This window comes from Rhinichthys klamathensis, unplaced genomic scaffold (assembly GCF_029890125.1).
Source record: "Rhinichthys klamathensis goyatoka isolate OS25496 unplaced genomic scaffold, OSU_Roscu_1.1 h1tg000223l_1, whole genome shotgun sequence".
NCBI lineage: Eukaryota > Metazoa > Chordata > Actinopteri > Cypriniformes > Leuciscidae > Rhinichthys > Rhinichthys klamathensis.
The window spans coordinates 3,038,139-3,062,029 of NW_026606747.1; the positions used below are offsets into that span (position 1 = coordinate 3,038,139).

Sequence of the window (23,891 nt, forward strand, 5' to 3'; positions counted from 1 at the left end):
AAAACCGCTCTAAGTGAACTTCAGTTCATTGCCACTACAACTGACTGCTGGACAGCTTACAGGCGTGGATTCATAGGTGTCACACAGGCCCGGATTGGCTAATCGGGAGCACCGGGAGAATTCCCGGTGGGCCGGTCTGTTTTATTGGCCAGGAGGGCCGGTGTTGTGGCACTGGGTTGAATGCTTTATATTGGCTCCAGTCACAGCTTATAATGAACGTTGTGAAATAATTGCCTAATATTAACTAACTCTAATTTGGTGCTGCAATGATTTGCATATCGCGACGATAACCGACCTCATAATCTGAGCTGCTTCAGTATTCAAACACCGCTCGTCGGCAATGGCAAAATGTTTGAGATGACCGATCAAAGCAAGCGGGATTTATGTTCACAGAAGCGCGAGCCGCGGCCGCGCGCGAATCACAACGCGACGCTTCACGAGATGCATGTGGCTAAACTAAACAGCTGTTTTAATTACGAAAGAAGTTTTAAACGACCGAAAGAAATAATCCGTTTGTGAAGACTGTATCAATCAAAACTCAGCTTCGGGAATGGGAGATTTACAGGTAACCTATAAGATAAAGAGACTGCAGAGAGAAGAAGAATGAGAGAAGATGGAGATGAGAAATGAGAGCAGGTAGAGGAATAGCCTATATTGCATAGGCTACTGCCCAGAATAAGAATAACTTTATTACAATGGATTCCTATTTAACACAGACATATGTTCTTTGCCAATGATGATCATCAGTGTAAAAATAAGCTCAATTTAACAACACAATCACCTATATATATAGGCTAATTATGTTGCTATTGTTATTGTATAAATTTAGATGTTTGTATACCTCGAATGTGTTTATATTTCCCCATATCAGCACTGGGACTTTTCACTGTTTGTATTACTTCACTTGTCTGGGTGGACATATGCCCCCGAACCCCCAGCAAGATCACTTTTTGGACCTCTGTATTTATAAAACCCTGTATACGGCTATTGCACTGAATAGAATTTTTTTTTTTTTTTTAAATACAATGAATGACAAGGCTGTACAGAACACTGCACTATTGCAGACTTATAGCTATACTGAGGTTTCAATTACATTATTTTAATATAGTCAGACGGGAACTAAAGTGGGCCGGTCTAAGGCATGAAACTCCAGGGCTGAAAATGAGTCCCACTCCGGCCCTGGTGTCACAGCACATTGGATAGACCCCCAGACTATGACGAGATGTTGCGCTGCCCTAGCCTGCAGACAGCTTAAAGGTTCACATACTTTTGCTGTCCTTGCCAGTGCTCTGAACGATATCCACAGTGAATTTAATATCCGTGAAAAGATTACCCGCACCACAACTGACAATGGCTCAAATTTCGTAAAAGCTTTTAGGGTTTATGGTCAGACTGATGAAAATAACAATTTAGCAGCAGAGAGTGGTGATGATGGAGATGATGATGGTGGTGATGATGAAGAGCAGGATAGCACTGAGAGCATTGAGTTTGTTGAAGCTGGAGCCATACTGGATGAGGACGACTGCCTGGAATATCAGCTTCCGAAACAACATCGCTGCGCCTGCCACCTTCTCAACTTGGTGTCAACAACTGATGTTGAGGAGGCAAATATTAACACGGCTTACAAAAGGGTCTCACGCCCAACATTCTCAAAGTGCTGGAGTCTGTGGAATCCACGTGCAAGATCCACCACAGCAGCAGAGATCATTGAGGAGACTTGCAAACTCCAGCTCTTGAGGCCAAATGCAACAAGATGGAACTCCCTTTTCTTAGCAGTGGAAAGGATTGTGAGAATTACCAGAGAACATGGAGAACAGGCCATTGCAGAAGATCCAGGCCAATCTTCTCTGTAGGCCCCCTGCACACCTGGGCCACACGCATTCACCTGAGTATAAATGTTGGGGCCCCACTGTGTGATATGTTGACCAGTTTGATTCAATATCCTGGAATCATTGAAAAAATGCCCCGAAGATCAGGATGGCCTCCAGTCCTCCCCAGACAAGAGCAGTTACGGAGGGAGAAGCTTCGCCAGAGACTTGAAGCAGACTTGGCAAACACTGTCATGCGTGTCAGCAAGGCAGAGAAGGAGAAGCGTTTGCTGAAGTTCTCCAAGCCCTACTGGCCTCCAATAATTTCTTTGGAGGAAAGAGAAAGAAGGAGACTTTTCAGGGAGACCCTGGATGGATCTCCTAAATCCACAAGCAAGCAGTGGCCTCCACAGATGAAACGACTGAAAGTGTCGGGTAAGATCTTTAAACTATACATCAATGTAAAAGAATGAAATCATATCAAATGCAACAAATGTCTAAAATAACTTTTTTTTTGTCTTTACAGTTCCTCCATGCGCTTCGCTGGCTGTGCTCCCTCCTCCATCAGCTGTGGCTGAGGCGGCCCTTAAACGGGTGCCCAGGGCCACAGCCTGGAGAAGGAAGAAGAGGGCAAAAGAAGACCTTAAGGCCTTAAAGCAGGGCAAGGCCACCGCCAGGAGAAGGGATCCAAGAGGGTTTCCCTGCAGGCTGTGTGGGAAGCCCAAGCGTTTGGAGTTTGGGCACAGCTTCTTCCGTGGGAAAAGCTTCTGTGGCACTTCTGCTGGCAAGACAGCCTCTCAATGGCTGTCTGAGCAGAAAAGGATTGCGGCTGCGGACAATGCTAGTGATGTGCCCAGGACAACGGCCTGGAGGAGAAAGAAGAAAGAAGAGGCCATTTCTCTAGGCCTGCCCCAGAAAAGGCCAAAAAAGTGCACACCTATAACTTGCAGTCTGTGCCAGCAACCCAAGACGAAGGAGTTTGGACACTCGCGGTATGCTGGAAAAGCCTTTTGTAGCTCCTACGAGGGCAAAAGTGTGGAACTTTGGCTGGCAGAGCAACGGACACTTACTCCTATTGAGTAAAATGTCTTCAATTTATCATCTTTGCTTTGTTTTTGTTAATTTGTTCTGTTGAAAATTTATTTTAACATTTGTATTTGGTATTTTGTTTGCATTCATCTATTTTCTATCCTTTATATATCTATTTAATAAATCTTTTATTACCTTTGTTAACTTTTTTGCACTCTTTCTACTGTTAATTTGTTCTGTTTTAATATTTGCATTTTGTTTACATTTATTTTTTATAGTTCCAGTGTGCACTATTGAATAAAAAATAAAAATAAAAACCCAGACTGTGTTTGACTCTGAGATGTATTTAGGGAAACATTAGAATGCTAATGAATAATTTAAATAAATCAAAAGCTTCACAAATAAAATAAATGGGTAAGACGATTAACATGAACTTAATGAACACAAAATTGGTTCTAAAATAATGAAAAGTAATTTAGGACTGTTAGCATGGCCTTTGTGAAGGCAAATTAACTTTCTAAAATAAAGAAGTAGTTTATGACTGTTTAATGACCATTATGAGAGCAAATAAGTGTTCTAAAATATATTAATATGAACTTTGTAAAGGGAGATTCTGAAATAAAGATCTGTTTCATGGTTTTTATGAGGGCAAATAAATGTGCAAAAGAAAAGAAAAAAAAGAAGAATTTAGCCAAATTTACATGACTTTCATGAAGGCAGATAAACCTTAAATAAGGGTTTGAAATATTAACATTACATTTATGAGGCAAATAAATGTTCTCAAATAGAAGAACAGTCATTAAATGTTCTTATATTATAATGACAATTTATATAACCGTTATGTAAGCATTTAAACCTTTTGAAATAAAGAACAATCATATTGGAATAATTACATGTTTTTTATTAAATGTGAACAATTTCTTAATAGAAATAAACAAATGACATTTAAAATATTTACATATACATAGTTATTTACAACAAAGGATATTTACAAATAAATAGTTATTTACAATGAAGGATATTTACAAATAAATTGTCATTTACAACGAAGGATATTTCTGTTATTTACAACGAAGGATATTTAAAAATAAATTGTTATTTAAAAATTAAGGATATTTACAAATAAATTGTTATTTACGATGAAGGATATTTACAAATAAATTATTTACAACGAAGGATATTTACAAATAAATTGTAATTTACAACGAAGGATATTTACAAATAAATTGTTATTTACAATGAAGGATATTTGTATTATTTACAACAAAGGATATTTACAAATAAAGTTATTTAAAACAAAAGATATTTACAAATAATCAGTTATTTACAATTAAGGATTTTCTTCATTTTTCTTCTCCTGCAGCCACTCTTCCACAGTCTTTCCCTCTGCTGTAGCACAGAAGAAGTAGCTGCCCACCCTGGTGTGCCCAAACTCTTTTTTTCTGAGCTGCCCACATCGACTGCATGTGTACTGTTTTCGAACATATTGCTGTGGAGGGGGCAGCCCTTGTTTCTGGGCTAAAAACTCCTCAGCCTTCCTCTTCCTCCACAAAGTTGTTCTACTCAAAGGTGTAGAGAGGGATGCTGGCGAAGGAGCAGAAAGGGATGCTGGCGGTGGAGTAGAGACAGATGCTGACGGTGGAACAGAAAGGGATGCTGACGGTGGAGCAGATACGGATGCTGACGGTGGAGCAGAAAGGGATGCTGACGGTGGAGCGGAGAGTGCGGTTGCTGATGTGGGGGGAGGATGGCGCTGCCCTCGCCGTACGGCCTGACCTGACAGGTCAGGGTTTACAACAAAGGGGAAAGGTGGAAGTGCTGATTGAGCTGCCGAGGGCACTGACACCTTCTGCTTGGCTACAGGAAGAAGGGTGTGAGACACCATGCTTATCTGAGGCAAGGGCACACTCAGAGCCAGCACGTCTGCTTCCAGCTTCTTCCTGTAGTTGTTGTACCTGTTAAAAATGGCACAATTAATACGGATGAACAGAATATAAGAACAGTAAAATCCCTTTCATAGCTGGCTTTTGACTTACCAGACAGAAAGCGTCCGCTGATTGACTTCGAACAGCTGAATATTTGCCCGTCCCCTCAGAGCTGGGCAGTTCCCCCACCAGCCTCCGTATGGCCTGGTAGTCGTGCAGAACGGCAGCCCAGCGGTTCAGTGAAACACCCCACTTCACCTTCCCCGCTGGATGAATGGAGCAGAGCTCCAGACATACTGCCTCTACAATTCGACTAATATTGGGCCACTGGGCAGGACCCGACCCCTGCCCCAGCACACACCTGTAAAATAAAATAGGGAATTATAAAGCATATAGTCATTTATATTATTAAAGCTCTGTATGCAACTATTTAACTTACCGCTTCAGGCTCTCCTTTCCATGGCAGGTTGAGGTTTTGGAGTGGGTGGCCTTGAACCTGCCTTGTAAGAGTCTGTCCTTGTGTCTCGGCGGATAGGAAACACGTTTTTTGTCACTGTCCGGCAGTCTGTCCCACAGCCGAACAATGTCATTGGCTTCCCTATCTGAGACACAAGGCTTTTCTCTCAGCTCGACGAGGTAACTGGCCAGGTCCACCACTCTATCAAAACCTGGTGTCCCGTCTGGTCCTCTGCACACCTAAACAAAAAAAAAGAAGAAATTAGTGGATGGATAAAAAAAAAGTCCAACACATGATGACATGGCCTGCCTGCATGCATACATACATCTGCCTGGGACTCAGGTGGCAGGTCCTGGGAGGACTGAGAGGGCGATGCTGAATCCCGAGACGAGCGTACAGCTTCCTGGGTGGACACTAAGGAAAGAGGGGAGATGGTGTGGTCCTGCTCCACTGCCTCATCCCCAAATCCCTCATCCTCTGCCTCCCCCAAGTCGCCTGGGATTCTGTCCGGAGCATCTGGGTCCCGCCCAAAGTTCTCCCTGAACTCCCAGGACTGCTGCGAGCACAGGTACTCCACCCCGATGAGCTCACCTGACGAAATAAAATGAAATAGAAAACAAGGTTTTAAAACAGACACCTGTGCATTACAAAGAAAACAACAAAGCATGGCATTATAGACACATACCCGTGTACTGTCCTGGCTTTGAATAGTCTTGTACAAGACTACAGCCAAGAAGACGCTGACTGAGCTCACTGAGGCTGTGCTGGAGCGAGGCACTGTAGCAGCGCAGGGACGACGGGGCCTCGTCCGTGACGGTAGCAGCAGCAGCCGCAGCGCGGTCCTCGTTCCACCGCTCCAAACCCTCAAGCAGATAAGCCTGGAAATTTTCCAGGTTAGCGCTTGTTCCTGATTAAAAAACAAACAAACATTAACATTAATTTATAATTACAAAAGAGATGAAACAGACCATCACATCACACAAAAAAAAACACATTCGAGGTGATTGTGTGTAATCTTACCGGGTATGAAGCGGTTGAGGTGGTTATGAAAGGACTCCAGGGAAGTGGAACCCCGAGCACAGCGGTAGACAGGAAGTATTATCCCTCCCTTTGTCATACTTCCTGTCTGGGTGTACAGCTGCACACCGGGGGGGATGGTGGCGGGGAAGGTGGCGGGAAGGTGGCGTCTTTGGGTGTCCCAGATGACGTCCATCCTCTCCTGGTCCACCAAGGGGATGCCCATGGTTTCCCTGGCGTCCATGAAGGCCCCCAGCAACGCACCAATCAGCTGCTCCGTCTCCTCCACGCCACGTGTGCAGCGGCGACAGTGCAGCGCCTACTGTCTGGAGGTGAGCATGCTGGTTAGCTGGTCATCAGTGAGGCCTCTGATGGCCTGCTGTTGCTCCAGCTCCCGCATTTTTGCCTCCCTCAGCAGAGACACATCTCCCTCATCCCAGACAAAAATGCATGTGGACAGCTTTGCCATGAACAGACCGTAGAGTGGGTGGCTGTCAGTGTGCAGACCTGCGGCGAAGCGCCGCATGAAGTGCCACACATCAAGACGGACCACCATGTCTCTCCAGCCGCTGAACATGGCACCTGCTCTGGAGGTGCCCACAGAAGAGCAGCAGTCTCTGTCCACATACAGGAGAGTAGGGGGAGCGACTCCAGCCACCTCGTACCTTTTCACCAGGCCATTTGTCATGGGCAGCAGTCCCTGACCCTCATGTGAGGTGAGCACAGACATGAGGACCTGTCCGTGCTCATTGCCCACATTGGTGACCCAGGCTGCGGTCCCAGCTGCGGCTCCCGCCAGTTTTTTGGCCACCTATTGTTGAAAAACAGAAAATTCAGTACAGATAAACAAAAAAAAATATTTATATACACCTGTACACACACATTTGGGTATATCTAATATTTGATTAATGTGTTACCTTTTTTGTGGAGTCCATCTTCAGGATGGACCCAAAGACAGAGGTGACCCTGGCTTTGAGCTCACCATACCGGGACCGGATATCCTCTGCGTGGACAGAGAGGAGCCACTTGGCGGTCGGTACAGGCGGCATGGGTGGTGGAGGTGAGATGGGCTGTGTGGTGGTACCCCGGAACCGGTCACACACAGAGAGGTATCGCAGGGACCTCTCCATCCATTCCTCACTATGCAGTTCACACAGCTTGTGATATAGCAGAGACGCTGTTGCCGAGAGAGCGCTCCCTCATCAACTTTGCCACGTGCATATCACAAGAGAACCTGTGAAACACACAGACAAAGGCAAAGTTTATTAAAGTTCCTTTAAAGTGTTCTTTCTTTATAAATAAAAAATGTGTGATGTTTCCCATACAAAAAGATAAAAAACTGTACAGACTTTGATATTGTTATAAGTCTGACATCTATAGAAGGTCAAGCAAGGCTCAATGGGGGGTCGTTAACACCTCTTGAAAAAAACCTCAGCTGTCAGGCGAGGTGTCTCAAGGTGTTGGAATGTTATTGTTCTGAGTTTGACACCTTTGAAAGGTCAAGCAAAGAGTAATGGGGGTGGGTCGTTCACACATTTTATATAGAACCTCGACTGGCAGACAGAGTGTCTTTTGAAAAACTACAAAAGCAAGATAGTGCTTGTTTTGTGTACAAATGACGTGTAATTAATTTTAAAAGTAATTTAAGTTACATTATTACCATTACAGCCCAGTTAAAGGTGTAACATGTTAGTAGTTAATTGTACCTGAAATAAGAATAATTTTTTCATGACTCACCGGTAAGTGAGGATGGCTGGGAACATCCTGCGGTGAGCCGGGTCCAGCTGGTCCAGGATGTCGTACGACCACGCGGCCAGCTTCTTGTGGCAGCGCTGACACTCCAGGTATTCTGTTGCCAGAAAATACCAGCCGTGTAAATTCAGCACCCGCCTCACTGTCTTGTAGAGCCCACATGATGTCAGTCGCTGACCAGACCGTCTGCAGTTTGGCGAGCTGCAGATCAGCTTGTAGGACCACATCCTGTAGGGCATCCACAAACACAGCGGCCAGGTGAAGAACACGTCCGGCGACGCGGGAGGCTGATGATACTGCAGGCGTGGCTGGGGAGGGTACCACCACATCTGCAGATCTGTCAGCGCCGGAAGAGGGAGCGGCCGATCCACTCGTGCTGTTCTTCTGGAAGGGAGTGCTTCCAGGCCTCAGGGAGAACAACCTATACACACACAAAATATTTGATATATGAATAAAAATAAAATGAGTAAAACACACACATATATATATATATATATATATATATATATATATATATATATATATATATATGTATTATTATTCATTTATAATATATATGCATACTTCTGGAGTGAAAAACTGTACCTCAGAAGCCGCTGACACCAGCCTTTGAGCGGCTCTTTGCTCTAAGCGAGGTGAGCGGATCGGCGCTGGAGGTGGTGGAAGTACTGTGAAGAACACATCATTTTAATTTTGTAATTAGTACTAATGGTTTAATAATTTGAAGACATTTGTGGTTACATAACAATGCTATACGATGTTAGTACATGTATAAGTGATCACATATGATCAGGTGAGTATCTTTTCTATTTTTTTTTACACACAAAACAAAACAAAACACTCACCCTGTGGCTCCACCTCCATGGCTGAAGCCAGCAGATCTTCATCTGTTGGCTCTGAGGGCAGAAAAATTGCAATGTTATTCATAATTCTATTAGAACATTCATAGAATTACACCACTTATAGATCTAAAAACTCACCGTGTGCTGTGGCTGGCTGGGAATGGGATCTTTGGGTGGGAGGAGGAGAAGCCAAACGTGAATGATGAGGGACAGCAGGCTGGGATGCAGAAGATGACTTCTTTTTCCTCTGCTGGTCCCTCAGCAAGATGTATTTCTTCAAGGCATCCATCTTGCTGCCTGTACTGGTGCCCTTGTTCCGGATGAACTCCACATAGCTACATAAGACACACAATAGTGTACATGATAAGAGCAAAATAAATACAAAACAGCAATACAATTAACAAGCAGAAGCACATATTACCTTTTCCTCTCCCTGTCCGTAGCCTCATAGAGCTCCTTGTAGGTGCTCTTCTTGTGGACCCCAAAGCCCACCAGACAGTCACCGTCACAGCCAGGTAAAGTGCCCTCTCTCTGCCTGCGCACTTTGATGGCTTCTGCGACCCTCTCAAATGTGCAGGCATATTTGAGAAAGTCATCCTTATTAGCCATGAGGGCACCTCTGTCTAACCTGCCAGCCTCGCGCTCCCGCTGATCCCCAGACAGGACCATGAGGGAGTAGCCAAGGTCATTTTCTAGCATCCATTTGAAGGGTTTCCCTCTATATTGACCAAACTGGATGGCACTTTGACTAGCCACCAGCAGGTCATCAAAGGGATTCCCTCCACCTTGGATGACCCTGACCTTGGCCTCCCTCAGCACAGCCTCAGGGTACTTAGGGACAAAGGGCACCCCTTTAGCCACTTGGAGAAAGATGAACTTTATCCACAGTGGCTGCCTGCTTAGAAGGCCTCAGCACCAGCTCTCCAGCCTCCACACGCAGGTTGGGTGTGCTTTCCATCCTGCAACAGTAAAGCAATGGCAAACAATTGACTGAAAACCCCAAACACAAAATAAATATTCATGAAACGTACATTATCTACATCAATCGGTGGCATTAGTGCACATTTATTTCTTTTTAGTTATATATTTTTATTATTTTAAACGAATTTCGTTTTCTTTTTTCATAGTTGTTAATTATTCTGATCATAAAACTGACATAAAGTGAGTAAAGGGTCAAACGAACGCTCATCAGAAGAATTATGCATGCATTAACGTTATTTTTCTTTTTTAAAAGAAGTGGATTTACTGGCTGTCGTCGATAAAAATGAATTAAAATGTAAATTTTATACCGAATTATATAAGTTGTTAGTCTCCCCCTCTTCTGCATGCATTGCACATAGTTAAAAGAAAGAAAAACAGCACATTTACTGAGTGTCGATAAAAATCATGAATGAAACTATGCCGAATTATAAGTTTTAGGCGGGCAAACGTCATCGCAAGTTTATGAACTGCTCGATATATTAATTTTTAGCCCATTCCCGCCTCTTCTGCATGCATTGCACAAAGTTAAAAGAAAGAAAAACAGCACATTTAATGGGTGTCGATAAAAATCATGAATGAAACTATGCCGAATTATAAGTTTTAGGCGGGCAAACGTCATCGCAAGTTTATGAACTGCTCGATATATTAATTGTTAGCCCATTTTTCCCTCCCGCCTCTTTTGCATGCAGTACACATTGATAAAATGCCTATTATATGCTCATTTTAAATACACAATACAGACAAAACATGAGATAGGAAAAACATGCTGACTTACGTGCTCAACGAAAAAATGCAGGTTAGCAAAAAGGCAAAAAAAGGCACAAAAAAAACGCAAAAAGACAAAAAAGACAGCAAAAAGGCAAAAAATATTAATTGTACAGAAAATGATGTCGTTTTAAAAAAAACGTTTGTGTTTAAGGTTGTGTTAATTCGAGTAAAACAGCAAGGGAGCGTTATTTCGGGGTAAATCGGGATTTTGACAAGAGTGAATGACGTCCGACTCGGCGAGGGCCCTTGCCTCGGCCAATGGGAGCCGAGGCGGGGCTCCCGGCCAATGGGAGGAGCGTGCGCCTCTGAAACAATTCGTCGGCCGGCCAATGAGGCGAGGGGAGCAGAGGCGGGACTTGGTGAAACAATTCGTCCGTCGACCAATCCGTGAGCGGTGACGCGTGAAACAAATTGCAACAATTCACCCGAAGATCCGTTTCGCCATAGCGCAAAGGAACCTCCCCATGCTTCTCAGTCGAGGAAGGGAGGGCTATGAGGAACATTAATGGAGAAACAGAGGAGGGACCCAACATGCCCCTTCTAAATGTAAACAAGGCATAAGCAAGCAGCCATGTGCTACTGTCCACCTGTAGTTTACAAGTGGAATGTGTTTATATGATCAACATAGCACTCTCATCCTGCTTTCTGGACTCAGTGACATTGGAAATTTTTCAATTTCAATTTCAAAGCACTTTATTTGTCCCCAGGGGGAAATTTGAAGGGCACATTACAGTAGCTTGCACAGGCACACTGCACAACCACACACTACATACCGCATATCATTATACATAAATCAAAAATTAACCCTCTGGGGACCAAGGTGTTTTTGGGGTCCTTGAGATGTTTTGACATGCTCTGACATTTGTGCTTTTTTCAGTTGCTTATAAACATATTAATGGCACAGGTGAAATTACACTCTATTTAGCACAAACAGGACTACCATAATGTGTGAGCAACATGTATGTACATGTTTGTATTTTTGAGAGAATATTGTTTATGCGTGGTTATTGAAAAAACTAAAAAATAAAGTTTTTGAAATAAGGACACAAAAAACATACTAAATATGAGTCCACAAGACTTTTGACTAATGTACGTTGTTGCCTAGAGTTTTTGCTTCAAAATGATCTGAAAATCATCCTTCCTAATCATTGACATAAAACAATAGATTGTTTTAAATTGTGAAAAACATTTTTTTGTTTGCCAAGGCAATATGCGGATGGGCGGAACGGCCCAACCCCTATCATGAATAATTAAGTGGTTCTCAGACAGTGACCCTGCATAATAATGAGCCTTTCATTCAGGGGTGTCACACAAGAAAGAATGTAAGGACAATATATATATATATATATATATATATATATATATATATATATATATATATTGTAATTGCATTCTTTCTTGTATATATATATAGCCTACATGTATATATATATATATATATTAGGGATGGGCATTTTTCTAAAATATTGCATTCGAATATTCGGGCTCATAAATATCGAATATTCGAATATTCGTTTATTTAAATGACGTTTAACGAAAAAGACGTTATTTTTTAAGTTTTTTTTTTTTTTTAAGTTTTTGTCACCATTTCTGAACACGCTTACAATTAGGCAATATACACAACAAGCTTACAATATATGTTAAACTTTTCTTTTAGTTGAAAACATTAAACAGTAGGCCTATGTGTAAACAAAAAATATAAAAAACAAAAGCATTAATAAAAGCATGCTCAAGCAGCGCAAACGGGGAAAAACGCCTAAACCATATTGCGGCAGATATCGTACAGAACGCACACACACACTCGAGTCAGCATATGATTATCGTGTTTATATTGTTTCACGTTTATATTGAGAAAAACGATATCCACATGCAGGGGCGCCGCCAGCAATTTATGCTCGAGTGAGAAAAGGCGCTTTGCTGACAGACGCTTCAGAGACACAAAGATAATGGTGTTCTAAGTTTCTAACAGCACTTTGCGTTTTCTGTTCTTAAACCGGTCTTCCTCAACGAAACCTAAAGGAAGTATATGTCTCAAAATCATTTTGCTATAAGATAAGTTACCATCTCGGATCACGCGGGGTCCAGCTGCGCTTACCTGCAGTCGTGAATGCAGTGATGGACAGCTGTCTTTCCTCATTCGACTGTTTGGATTTCATGTGATTTCTCATTGTGGTGATGATATTATAACTCAGATTAATTAATTAATTTGATCAAAAGTAATTCCATTTAGTAAGATCATTTTCAAGTAATTCCAAACTTCGCGAGGCAGACGACAACATTATGTGATCAAATACACACAACTTGTTAACACACTCCACAGCGCCACCCAGTGCATTTAATTATAACTGTGAGTTAGTGCTTGGGATTTATCATGGATTCACTGCATTTACGGCCAGCAAAGCAACGTAGTAAAATTCGAATAGTATTTTATTTTTCGAATAATAATTACAGATCGAATATTCGAAAATTCGAATATTCGTGCACATCCCTAATATATATATATATATATATATATATATATATATATATATACACACACACACACACACACACATATATATATATATATACACAAACAATCAAAATATAAATGAAAGCCAAAAGCACATTTTTAGTCATACCTGGAAACAAATCCTGGTCAAATGCTATATGGGCCAGTCTACAGAATTGGTTCAAAGTTACAGCTGGAAACATCTTGAAAAGAAAATAGTCTTTTCTCATAAATGTCTTATAAAGTATTATTTTTTAAAGCAGACCAATACAATAAAAATAAACCAGTCGCATTTCAAAGTCGCTCGCGAAATGACCGCCAGGTGGCGCAAAGTGACATTTATCAAAACGTAAGTGGGGCTAATGTCAATTAACAGTAAGGATGAAATTCTACAAGTTATGGTAATTTACAAATAAGCCTATGTAAGGGGTATACAGTCAAAGACCCAGAACCAGATATGAAGAATGAAGACCCGGAGTCAGAATTATAAAAAATTAAAGAAAAGTTTTACTGAATATAGTTTGCAGTTTCATCAGCATAAGTCAGCTTCAAGACTCACACAGGAGTTCGTAGGCCGCCCCCCTTACAGTTACAAAGATCACAGCAGTTATACCATTTCCAAGGTCTAAGCTACGTCATTGTTTACAGGTTGAATGATTCTCATTGGCTAAGAAACATTAAGAGCCTAAACAATTTAACACATGTGAGGAGATAGGGGTGCCTATCGCCTTTAGTCAAGATAGTTGTCGTCCACTCATTAGATTTAGGTCTGTGGTGGCCTCGCAGGTTAGAGAAGGGCGCCGGGGTGTCTGGTCCGAACGTCCAGAACCTACATAGAATGTCATACGCACACACACACACAAATAACAGACACTAGCAAATAACAGCTCCCATCAAGACTGAAGAGAGTCTGAGCTCCTTATTATCAGTTAAGTATACCAAAACATAATGCTAAAACATTCACTCGTTTGGGAGAAAAACAGATAACTGGCATTTACTCCCAAGGAAGGAAATATACTGGAAAGAATACATTTTAATACAACAATTAAAGTTCGATAGTAACGCTCAATATAGCTTGACCATCTGTCCAGCGAAGGATCATATGTGTCCACGCTGCCTTTAGGACCCTCTACTGATCCCAGAGAAAGAGACAAACGGCCTTGTGGGTTACGTGGCCTTCGTGTCCTGCATGGACTACGTGCAATCTCAAAGTAAGATTGGAAGGCACCTAAAAGAAACTGGTTAGTTACATCACATGCATTTAAGAAAATATAATTCCACAAGCACAAAGAATATAAAGATTATTATGTGATAATGAATATATTTGATTATTGATTTTTATAAAGGAAGTATATAACCATTCAAAAGGATATATGATTATAGATGTATTTGAAGAGGCAAGGGATTTTGACCAACCCTTCACCTACAACAAACATTTATTTTTAAACAAATATTTTTAAATATGCAACATGCACGTTTAAACAACAAACAATACAATCTGAACCAGCGCTTCCTGTATTGAGACATGCAGCGCGTTTCAGTTACGATCCTGGTTCCAGTGGCCTTAATACATTCACGGCTTTTTAAAATGTCACAAAGCGTTTTGAGATGGTTTTGAATGAAATATTGAAGTGTATAATTAGGGTATTTTGGCACACCACGCCGAGTGGCTATGCATTATTCTAAAATCTGGCTTTATTCTGGCATGTTGAATTAGAGTTTGACAAACACGGCGGCGCGTTCATTTGAATTTATTTTTAACAGCTAAAAGAACTTACTGCGTAATTGTTGGTCATACAGATAAGATATCATCTTTTAAAACTGTAAAAAGTCTACTTTTATTCATGTAGGCTAAAGTAGGCCTACACTCACAGGCTAACGACAAAACGTTTTCTCGCTCATGTGAGAAACAAACGTTTGGGTATTTCTCAGTGAGAAAATTCATAGCCGAGCGGTAGAACTTACGGTTTGATCATCAAGATGACACGGGTTCATATCCCGATCAAACATGGTCTACTGTAAATTTTATATTCATTAATGCAGAGAGATTTGTCTAGCTCTAAAACTCTGTTACACCATACAGTTTTTTGCTTATATTTATAAAATAAAATTACCATGCATTTCCATTTTACACTAACGAACAATAGTATCCAACAGAACAACGTTGCATCTAGCGTGCTGGGTGGAGGTAGCGTGCTGGGTGGTGGCAGCGTGCTGGAGAGCTTTCCCAGCATATTGCTCTTCCTTCATGCACTGTAAAACCTAACAGTTGTTTGCACTAAATTAAATTGAGTTTTCTGCCCTCAAATATTACCGAAAGCTATGTGGACACAAAGACTGAAACAGAACTCAAACGTTATGAGTTATGGAACATTCTTGATCCCAGAATGATAATTGAATGATAATTGTATAGTTAAGTTACTAATTAAGAGATGATTGAGCATTAGTGATGAACACCTGCTGTTATTAAGCAGAATCACTGAAGGAAAGAGAAACAAGGTTTAAGGTCACCCTGATGGAGATCAGCGTTTGCTTTAGTTGGTCTCTTGACGCTTGAAATTTGCACATATGCTTTTCTTTGGCTGCTGTAATTCATTTTTTTTTAAAACACATGTGTTATGGCAGAGAGGTCAAGGAAAAGCATGATAAGGTGATATTGGTTAAGGAATGATGATGATTATCATTATTTAGTGACTTGACTGACTGATCTCAATCAGAGTCTAAGCTCTGATTAAAAGGGTAAAATTCTTAGTCTAATTCTAAACTGTGATGCTATAGCATAAGAGAACACCATGTTATAGATCATTTGGAGGATTTTACAGACGGTTTGTGCACAAAAAAAAATATATTGCATTGCAATGAATAACACAGACATCAAGAATCAGGATATGAATCTCAAGAATGGTGACCATTTGAAAAAACAATGCATGCTGCAATGCATCCTGGGTACTACCATAATACACAACGCATACACGGCTTCCAGCATGCATTGCAGCATGAATAGTTTTTGAAAGGTCACCACTGTTGGGATTCATATACTGATTCTTGATGTCTAAGTCAGCATGATACCATAGAGGTTTTTAAAATCTGATTGTCACAACATTTGGCCTTACAGCAGAATCACTGTAACTTATTAATTAAGAGTAATACAGGTAATGCATCACCTTTTTAATCAGAGACTAGTACAGACATCAGAGAATCAAGACACTAAATGATGATTCATAATTTCATAAATCATTGTCAAAACACAACCACATGCTCACATTGGCTTTTGTGCCATAACAAATGCGTGTCATAAACACTCAGTTACAGCAGCCAGAGGAACAACTGGTGTTATAAAGACAAGGGTCAAGAGCCCAACTAAAGCAAACACTGACCACTATCATGGTGTCTTTAAATAAAACTCAATAAATCATCTTCATCTAGACCTCTGTACATTCACAATAAAAACTTCTGTAGATGCATGATAAAAGTCAAACTGGTTAGTAATAAGTGAAGCTGGTAATGCTGTTTGTGGAGCTGTTCAATTCTCCTCTGCTGAGATGTTTAGAGGTTTAAACATATTATCTTCAGTTGATTTCATCGAATATTGTGGTTGGAAGTCAGTTGTAGTTCTTGTGTTCATCTTTCCTTCAGTGATTCGGCTGATTAACAGCAGGTGTTCATCTCTAATACTCAACCATCACTTAATTAATCACTTAACTAATCACTTAACTAATCACCTAATTAATCACTCAACTGAAAAAAATCAGAGTACTCAAATTCTTTTAAGTTTATAAAAACACAAAAGTTATATGTAATCAGTTACATCAAATGTAATGAGTTAGCTTAACTCATTGGATTTGACTTTGTGTGTGATGGTGTGAGCTAGCAGTAACTGCAGGTGCTCTAAGTTAATTTAAAGTTTGTCATTTCACTGTTTTTACTCAATAAAGTGAAGTTTAAGCTTTATTTAGTATTTAAATGCAGTGTAAAGTTTAATTGTGTGTTCAGAATTATTATTGTTTTAGTGACTCAATGAAAATAAGTTCAGAGCACTCATAACTATTGTTTTTATTAAACTTAAATCGTTTTAGGTAATCAGTTTCCTCAAATTAAATGAGTTAGCTGAACTTGTTGGGTTTTACAGTGTGGCAATGGCAATTCTGCCAGAAGGAAAGAGCTCAAAATACTCCCTGAAACTCTCTTTGTTGTGGGCATGTTCTTGGGAGTCTTTGCTGCCTCCTGTGGGGTCCCTCTTCATAGCTGCCACCAAGTAAGCTGCATACCCCAGGGCATTTTCAGCCACCCACTTGAATGTTTGCCCTCGAAATACACCAAACTGGATTTCAAAGAAACCCAGCAGGTGCTTTCTGTTAGCTAGATCTCCGTGGTGCTGACTTAAGCTTTTCTTGGCCTTGTCCAGCACTATGTCAGGGGACAGGGGTCTTGTGTACGGCTTTCCTTTGTTGGCCTCCTTCACCTTTGCCGCTTCCATTGTATCAGTCAGATTCAGGCTGCCATCAGCTCGTCTCCTGAAGCGAGGTTCCATCTAAATAAAAAAAAATGTTTGAAGATATAAAGACTTTAGAGAAAGAAACAGACAAACACATTTGGTAACTGCACTGCATGTACACTGTAAAAAATATTACATGCTATCTACTTAAAAAAATATGGTAACAATATTACACGTATTATATTTGAGTAGATTAAGTTTTTTTTTGTGTGTGTGTGAAATCTACCCAAATAAATTAAGTAAAATTTCCTAAATTAGTCGATGGCACATGATTAATTTAATATTATTAGTGGAATGTGCTTTTTTAATTTAAGTTGTCTCACAAATAAATCAAGCAGAATTTACTCGTTTGTATTAATGAAATTTACTTAATTATAACATTTACTGCCTTTTTCAGATTAAGATAATAATGAATACATAATGCACTTTTTGTTATCAAACATGCTTTTATTCTGTATTTTTTGCACAAATAAAACAAATCTATAGAGGGAATGCATTAATGTCACTTCCCCGCCGGAACACGCCCCCCTCAGCTGGACTGAGTGGCAGAAGAGCTGCTGCGTGACTGGAGTTAATAGGGGAAACTGCGTTAACGCGAGTAAAACAAACTATTATCAGTTTAAACTAAAAGTTGGACTTGATATAGTGTTCCTTACAACTTATCAAAGATCCAGTGATCCATGGATATTGACATGCAGCCAGGAATCGGGTTTCCTGACATTTATATGTGCCTGATTTCGACGCCGGGGAAATAAATGAAGAAAATTTGCCTGTAAACGTTTTATATAAATACAATATAGATAGGCCTAAATCCGAGTGATCACTTACATTAATGTTATACTGTATATCATCATATCGTCCAGCCCTAAAACTTGTATAGTTTTTTGTCAGTGTTTATTTAAAAACATCCAATTATGCAGAATATAGTCTGTTCTGTAGCTTTTTGCAGTCTGTAAAAATATACAGTACCTCAGATTTCTGGTCAAATCTAGTTGTACAGTCAATCGCAAAGCTCTTTCCCGTTTTAGATGTGTTTTGTGTGATTTTCACGGCGTTCACGCTGAAAACAAATGCTGCCGCTCAGTCTTTTTGCCACTTGTGGGCGTGACCGCATTCACTCCGGCCGACGGTGACGTCATGCGCATACCCTCTATATAAAATGTAAGACAGCAGTTTTAAGATATGAAAAATAAAAGCAAAAAAATGCTAACATTTTCCATGTCATTGAGAAAGATCATTTTGTTACACAAAAACATGTGCATACAAATTTCTGTTGGAAAAGTCACATTCTTGACTAAAACTTGTGAATAACTTGTAGCAAAACATATCAAATAATTTGTACTTGCTGAAAGCTTGTATGTAGAACAATATTAAACGTTCATCAATCAATGCAGTTTTTTTTTCACCAGAACTTGGTCATAATGCATTGTCTCAATCTAAGTCATGTGTTTGTTTTTAAGTGTTAGTAATTTCGGGGAAAACTTGCAAACATCCAGTTCCAAGAAGAGCTTCTGAAAGGCCTCAAAAGTGTGCCTCAGATCTTTCGGGTAGGTGAGGTTTAGTGCATACGTGAGTCCAAGAAGAACAGCACAGGCTCTTGCCAGATTTTCCAAGCCAGCCATGACTTGCATCCCCTCCAAGATGATGCTGAAATACTCCTGAGAATCCCTCTTGGAGATGGCAATTTTCATTATGTGCTGCAGGATATCTCCATTGTCACACTGTAAAACAAACATTAAAGAAGTATTTTTATCTCTTCTGTCTCATTATAAGTCTGTCCATAATTATAAACTTGATTTGTGTACGGTTGTAAAAATTTCTTATAACAGCTTAAAATGCTAAGACAACTACAAGTAAACCATTATAGTTTATTTTCTTTGTAATCACTGAAACATAAAAATATTATGTTTCAGTGGACCACAAAGACAAACACTGTCACAATAACATAAGTACAGTTTCACCAATGACAGAGGGTGTATTAAGGAAGAAAAAATACAATAAATTTAAAATTACATTTGGTGACACTATTGACATTCTACTAACTGTATAGTAACTACATGTCAACTAACTCAGAGTATTAGTAGACTGCTAGGTTAGGGTTAATAGAGTAAGTTAACATGTAGTTGCAGTTATAGTCAGTAGAATGTCTAAAGTGGACCATCAAAATAAAGTGTTACCTTTTTTCATATAGTGGCTGCCAAAAATCTATTTTGTGTTAAATATTTTCACATTAGCTTTATATAATTTAATTAGAAAAAAAGATTATTGTTTAAGTTGCATTTCTATTTTTATAAATAAAAACAATGTACAAATACATTTCTCAAAACACCATACTCTTGGATGAGGTCATCCTCTTTTTCACCCAGATAACAGATCAAACAACGGAGGACAACGTCTCTCATCATGTCGATGTTTTTATCGGGATTCTAATCAGGAAGTTTGTAAATTAGCATCACCCAAAAATAATGAACAAATATTGATAGGCTATGTTATGAAAGTAACTTACCTGCAGTATGGGATCAATAGCTAGCTCCGTAGTGTCCGACGTTTTGAGCCATTCCTTCGCACATTGCTTGATTTGTTCCCATCGGACTTCAGTAAAGGGCTGCGGACTTTTCCCAGCATCTTTTCCGACATGAAGAATACACTTTACTGGTGTTAATTGAGCTTAATCCCCGTTGTCAGATGAAGATGCGCTGCTTACGTCCTCCTCCATGTTTACATGTGCGTAGTGATATTAACTTGATTTTGGCTGTGACCTACCTACATTTTCGATGCTGATTGGTTGAAAATCTAGCTAAACAGTTTTATATGTCTCAATACGCAGTCAATATAGTGCGCCAATAAATTACACTTTTCTCATTAACTGCAGGATAATGCGTGGAGAACTTTTTGCTTGGATACCTTTTATTAACGTTGAACATATTGAGCAAAAGAAAATGTAGTGCCCCGTTTGTCGGAACGAAACTGAATGATACAGCTCACCCCTGCTGAAAAAAACAATAGAAACCATTACAGAATTCCTAATGGTTTCCACTTGTGATGGATTTTTCTTCCCTAATGCTAACCTATAATCTGACTATCCGCTTTTCTAAAATGCTCAAGCTCTCTACGTCCCTCACGACGTCTTTAGCTTACTCAAGCTCTCTACGTTCCTTACGACGTCTCTAGCTTCCTCAAGCTCTTTACGTCCCTTACGACGTCTCTAGCTTCTTTACCTAACTTCTTTGCTGCGCAGCTTTAATGACAGACAGACTTCAGTAAATGTCCTTTAGATGCTTTTAATTACGGCCAGGAGTCTCGAGCAATACTCAGAGAATCTCCCAAGTAAAACCAAGGCCGGTGGATCTCAGACAAATTCCATTGAGAATCCCACCGAAAACACGGAAACAACAGTTTTTATACAATAGGGAGGTATGGCAAAATGACATTCATTTGATTGGTTATTCCTTCTGTTACTGGGTAAGAATTTGTTTTAACGATTACTTCATTGATCACAAGTTCTAACTTAGTCATCTGTCTAGTCTCATTTCCCATATTTGTTATTTATACACAGTCAGGAGTTCGACACACAGTCAGGAGTTCGACACACACACACATTCATGTAGAATACAGAACGTCCTAGAACATGGTTTTTAGAGATTTAGCAGGTTAAACAAGGTCAAATATTAAAACATGGTTTTCTTAATATTCAGTTTAAATTTTCCACCACACCACTACAAAACCATTACAAACCACCAGCCGTTAACCATTAAAACCATTACCAAGTGGAGTCCATTACGTAGTGTGTTTTGGGCCATATTCCATTAGGATTTATTGGTTTTAAGGGTTTCCATTACAAATTTGTATTGGGTCTGTATTTTAATGGTTTCCATTACAGTTTTGTATTGGTTCTGATGGTTTCATTACAAATTTGTATTGGTCTTGAATTGCACATATTTAATGGTTTCCATTACAGTTTTGTATTGGTTCTGATGGTTTCAATACAAATTTATATTGGTCTTGATTTGCACATATTTAATGGTTTCCATTACAGTTTTGTATTGGTTCTGATGGTTTCAATACAAATTTATATTGGTCTTGATTTGCACATATTTAATGGTTTCCATTACAGTTTTGTATTGGTTAAGATTTGTAGGTTTAATGCTTTTAGCTGTTAATAATTAGGACATTAATTATAGATTTTAATAAATTAATTTGAATTATAACTACTATTAAACACAATTGATATAAACTTCACACCAACTTTTCAATAGCTTACAGCTCAGGTTTTGTTTTGCAAAGAATGAAGAATTTGCACCTGAAATAAAAATGATAGTATTAAGACCTGCTTTTTTACTCAACCCAGCTGGAAATAAACATTGACACAAAACATTAATATTACATTTTTATTATTTGATTCAGTTATTCTTTTACATTGTGTGGCTTCACTTGGGCTGACTGATTAGACCTGCAAAAAGAAGGAGAATTCATTAGGACAATGTAATGTCTACGTACAGCGGCCTAAAGCATAATGTACACTATATTACAGTAATTGAATTATAATTAGTGATGCCTTAGTGTGTAACAATCATTTTAATGTTGCAACTGGTAAAGCTGTAGTAAACTGTAATGTTATGCTTTGTTCTGCTTGGTCGCTTTATCTATAAATACATTTTTTTTTTATATTTTGTATTAATTACTTGAATTATTAGCTAGTCTGAGACACATGTTATTCATATAAAACAACTATATATTTGGCACTTCACTTTTATTGACAAAAGACTGACTTACTTTGCGAATTTTGATCCGAAGTTAATCAATGAATGTTATCCTCTTCTCCGGTCCCAATTCGCAAGTCTTTGGGGGGGAGGTGACTCTTGCCGTTTATTGGTCAATTCTTGGTTAGTTACTAGGCTGAATCATGGTAGCGATGAGAGCCGCGATTGGCCATAAGCGTACGAATCTTGGTTGCAGCAGGGAACGTGATTGGCTGTCATAACCAAGAATAGTACGAATCTTGGTTGCAGCAGGGAACGTGATTGGCTGTCATAACCAAGAATAACCACGATTTACAGGCGGCATGAAGCGCCACTGGCCCACCAGTCAGGCACCCTTGAGTGCATTTGCCTCGCCCAGGGGGTTCAGTTTCCTCCCATTCCTGTGCTGGCATAATAGACACTATAAACTTGTCTTAAAGCAAGGTCCTTGTGACAGTACCCATGCAATGCATCTGAAAAGACGCATGGTATTGTATGGTAACTGTTATCCCACTGACAAAGCAGCCTATTGTTGGACTGTCAATTTAAAACATTATTCAACTAATCCAATAATAATAATAACAAAAACTATGGGCTAATAATAATAAAATGGCCATGGGCTGACAGCGAAGCAAAAGAGGCAGAGCGAGCCAGGCAGGAGTCGAACCTGGAATCTTCTGATTTGTAGTCAGATGCGTTATCCATTGCGCCACTGGCCCACCAGTCAGGCAGCCTTGAGTGCATTTGCCTCGCCCAGGGGGTTCAGTTTCCTCCCATTCCTGTGCTGGCATAATAGACACTATAAACTTGTCTTAAAGCAAGGTCCTTATGACAGTACCCATGCAATGCATCTGAAAAGACACATGGTATTGTATGGTAACCGTTATCCCACTGACAAAGCAGCCTATTGTTGGACTGTCAATTTAAAATATTATTCAACTAATCCAATAATAATAATAACAAAAACTATGCACGCGACTTGTTGGTGTCCGGCTGGGCAGAGGCCTGTCATGACATCTACTTTTTCTCATGCCAATAACAGGCCTGGAGCCAACGTCAGGAAGGGGTCTGATGAGGAGCCTGCTATAAAAAGCTTCAAGTTGGAGGCGTCACATGTTGGTGATCTCGGTTGCTTTGTTTTCATGGCAAGTTGTGGTGTTGTTAGGATATTCCTACAGAGCCAGTGACAGTTTTTCAGTGGAATAACTGTGATCCAGGGTCAGAGACGTCTCCTCTCCTGGAGGAAAATTCAAGCCTTAGTGGTCTTGCTTGAGCAGTTGCTGCAAAATCTGGTAGAGGCACACAGCCAGGCTTGACGGGAAAGAGTCAGCAGACCTTCCCTGGTGGTCTAGTGGTTAGGATTCGTTTGGGGACAGAACCTAAACCTATCAGGTTTCGTAAGCTCCGCCTGCCGGCTAAAAGTGCTAGTGGCACAGAGAGACGTCCTGGCTGTTTCCATAAGTGAAGCAAAGACAACACGAACTTCCCATATCGGGAGTCGAACCCCAGCCGCCTGGGTGAAAACCAGGAATCCTGACCGGTAGACCATATGGGAACTTCCTCAAGCCTCAAGCAGGCCCTTTGGCT

The 23,891-nt window shown here is 40.1% G+C and overlaps 4 protein-coding genes and 1 non-coding gene across 5 annotated transcripts; 1 reads left to right on the plus strand and 4 right to left on the minus strand.

Moving 5' to 3' along the window:
• The first annotated feature begins 1,960 nt into the window (after positions 1 to 1,960).
• LOC130097694 (uncharacterized) lies at positions 1,961 to 2,910 on the plus strand. The gene is made up of 2 exons (XM_056264634.1): positions 1,961 to 2,243; positions 2,335 to 2,910. Exons 1-2 carry the CDS (start codon positions 1,961 to 1,963, stop codon positions 2,889 to 2,891), a joined length of 840 nt encoding a protein of 279 aa, XP_056120609.1. The 3' UTR covers positions 2,892 to 2,910.
• A 1,595-nt stretch (positions 2,911 to 4,505) lies between these two features.
• Positions 4,506 to 6,364, minus strand: LOC130097715 (uncharacterized). The gene is made up of 6 exons (XM_056264656.1): positions 6,240 to 6,364; positions 5,905 to 6,126; positions 5,545 to 5,810; positions 5,202 to 5,458; positions 4,874 to 5,123; positions 4,506 to 4,792 (listed from the first exon to the last, which is right to left on the minus strand). The coding sequence occupies exons 1-6, from the start codon at positions 6,334 to 6,336 to the stop codon at positions 4,622 to 4,624; spliced, it is 1,263 nt and encodes a 420-aa protein (XP_056120631.1). The 5' UTR covers positions 6,337 to 6,364; the 3' UTR covers positions 4,506 to 4,621.
• Positions 6,365 to 6,399: 35 nt separating this feature from the next.
• On the minus strand, positions 6,400 to 8,320 carry LOC130097740 (uncharacterized). Its single transcript, XM_056264680.1, has 3 exons — positions 7,974 to 8,320; positions 7,154 to 7,470; positions 6,400 to 7,047 (listed from the first exon to the last, which is right to left on the minus strand). Exons 2-3 carry the CDS (start codon positions 7,364 to 7,366, stop codon positions 6,556 to 6,558), a joined length of 705 nt encoding a protein of 234 aa, XP_056120655.1. The 5' UTR covers positions 7,367 to 7,470; positions 7,974 to 8,320; the 3' UTR covers positions 6,400 to 6,555.
• Positions 8,321 to 8,328: 8 nt separating this feature from the next.
• Positions 8,329 to 9,843, minus strand: LOC130097695 (uncharacterized). Its single transcript, XM_056264635.1, has 5 exons — positions 9,252 to 9,843; positions 8,969 to 9,165; positions 8,834 to 8,884; positions 8,574 to 8,656; positions 8,329 to 8,409 (listed from the first exon to the last, which is right to left on the minus strand). Exons 1-5 carry the CDS (start codon positions 9,527 to 9,529, stop codon positions 8,329 to 8,331), a joined length of 690 nt encoding a protein of 229 aa, XP_056120610.1. The 5' UTR covers positions 9,530 to 9,843.
• A 13,107-nt stretch (positions 9,844 to 22,950) lies between these two features.
• trnac-aca (transfer RNA cysteine (anticodon ACA)) lies at positions 22,951 to 23,023 on the minus strand. The gene has a single exon. It is a non-coding gene; the product is annotated as a tRNA-Cys (tRNA).
• Between the last annotated feature and the right edge of the window lie 868 nt (positions 23,024 to 23,891).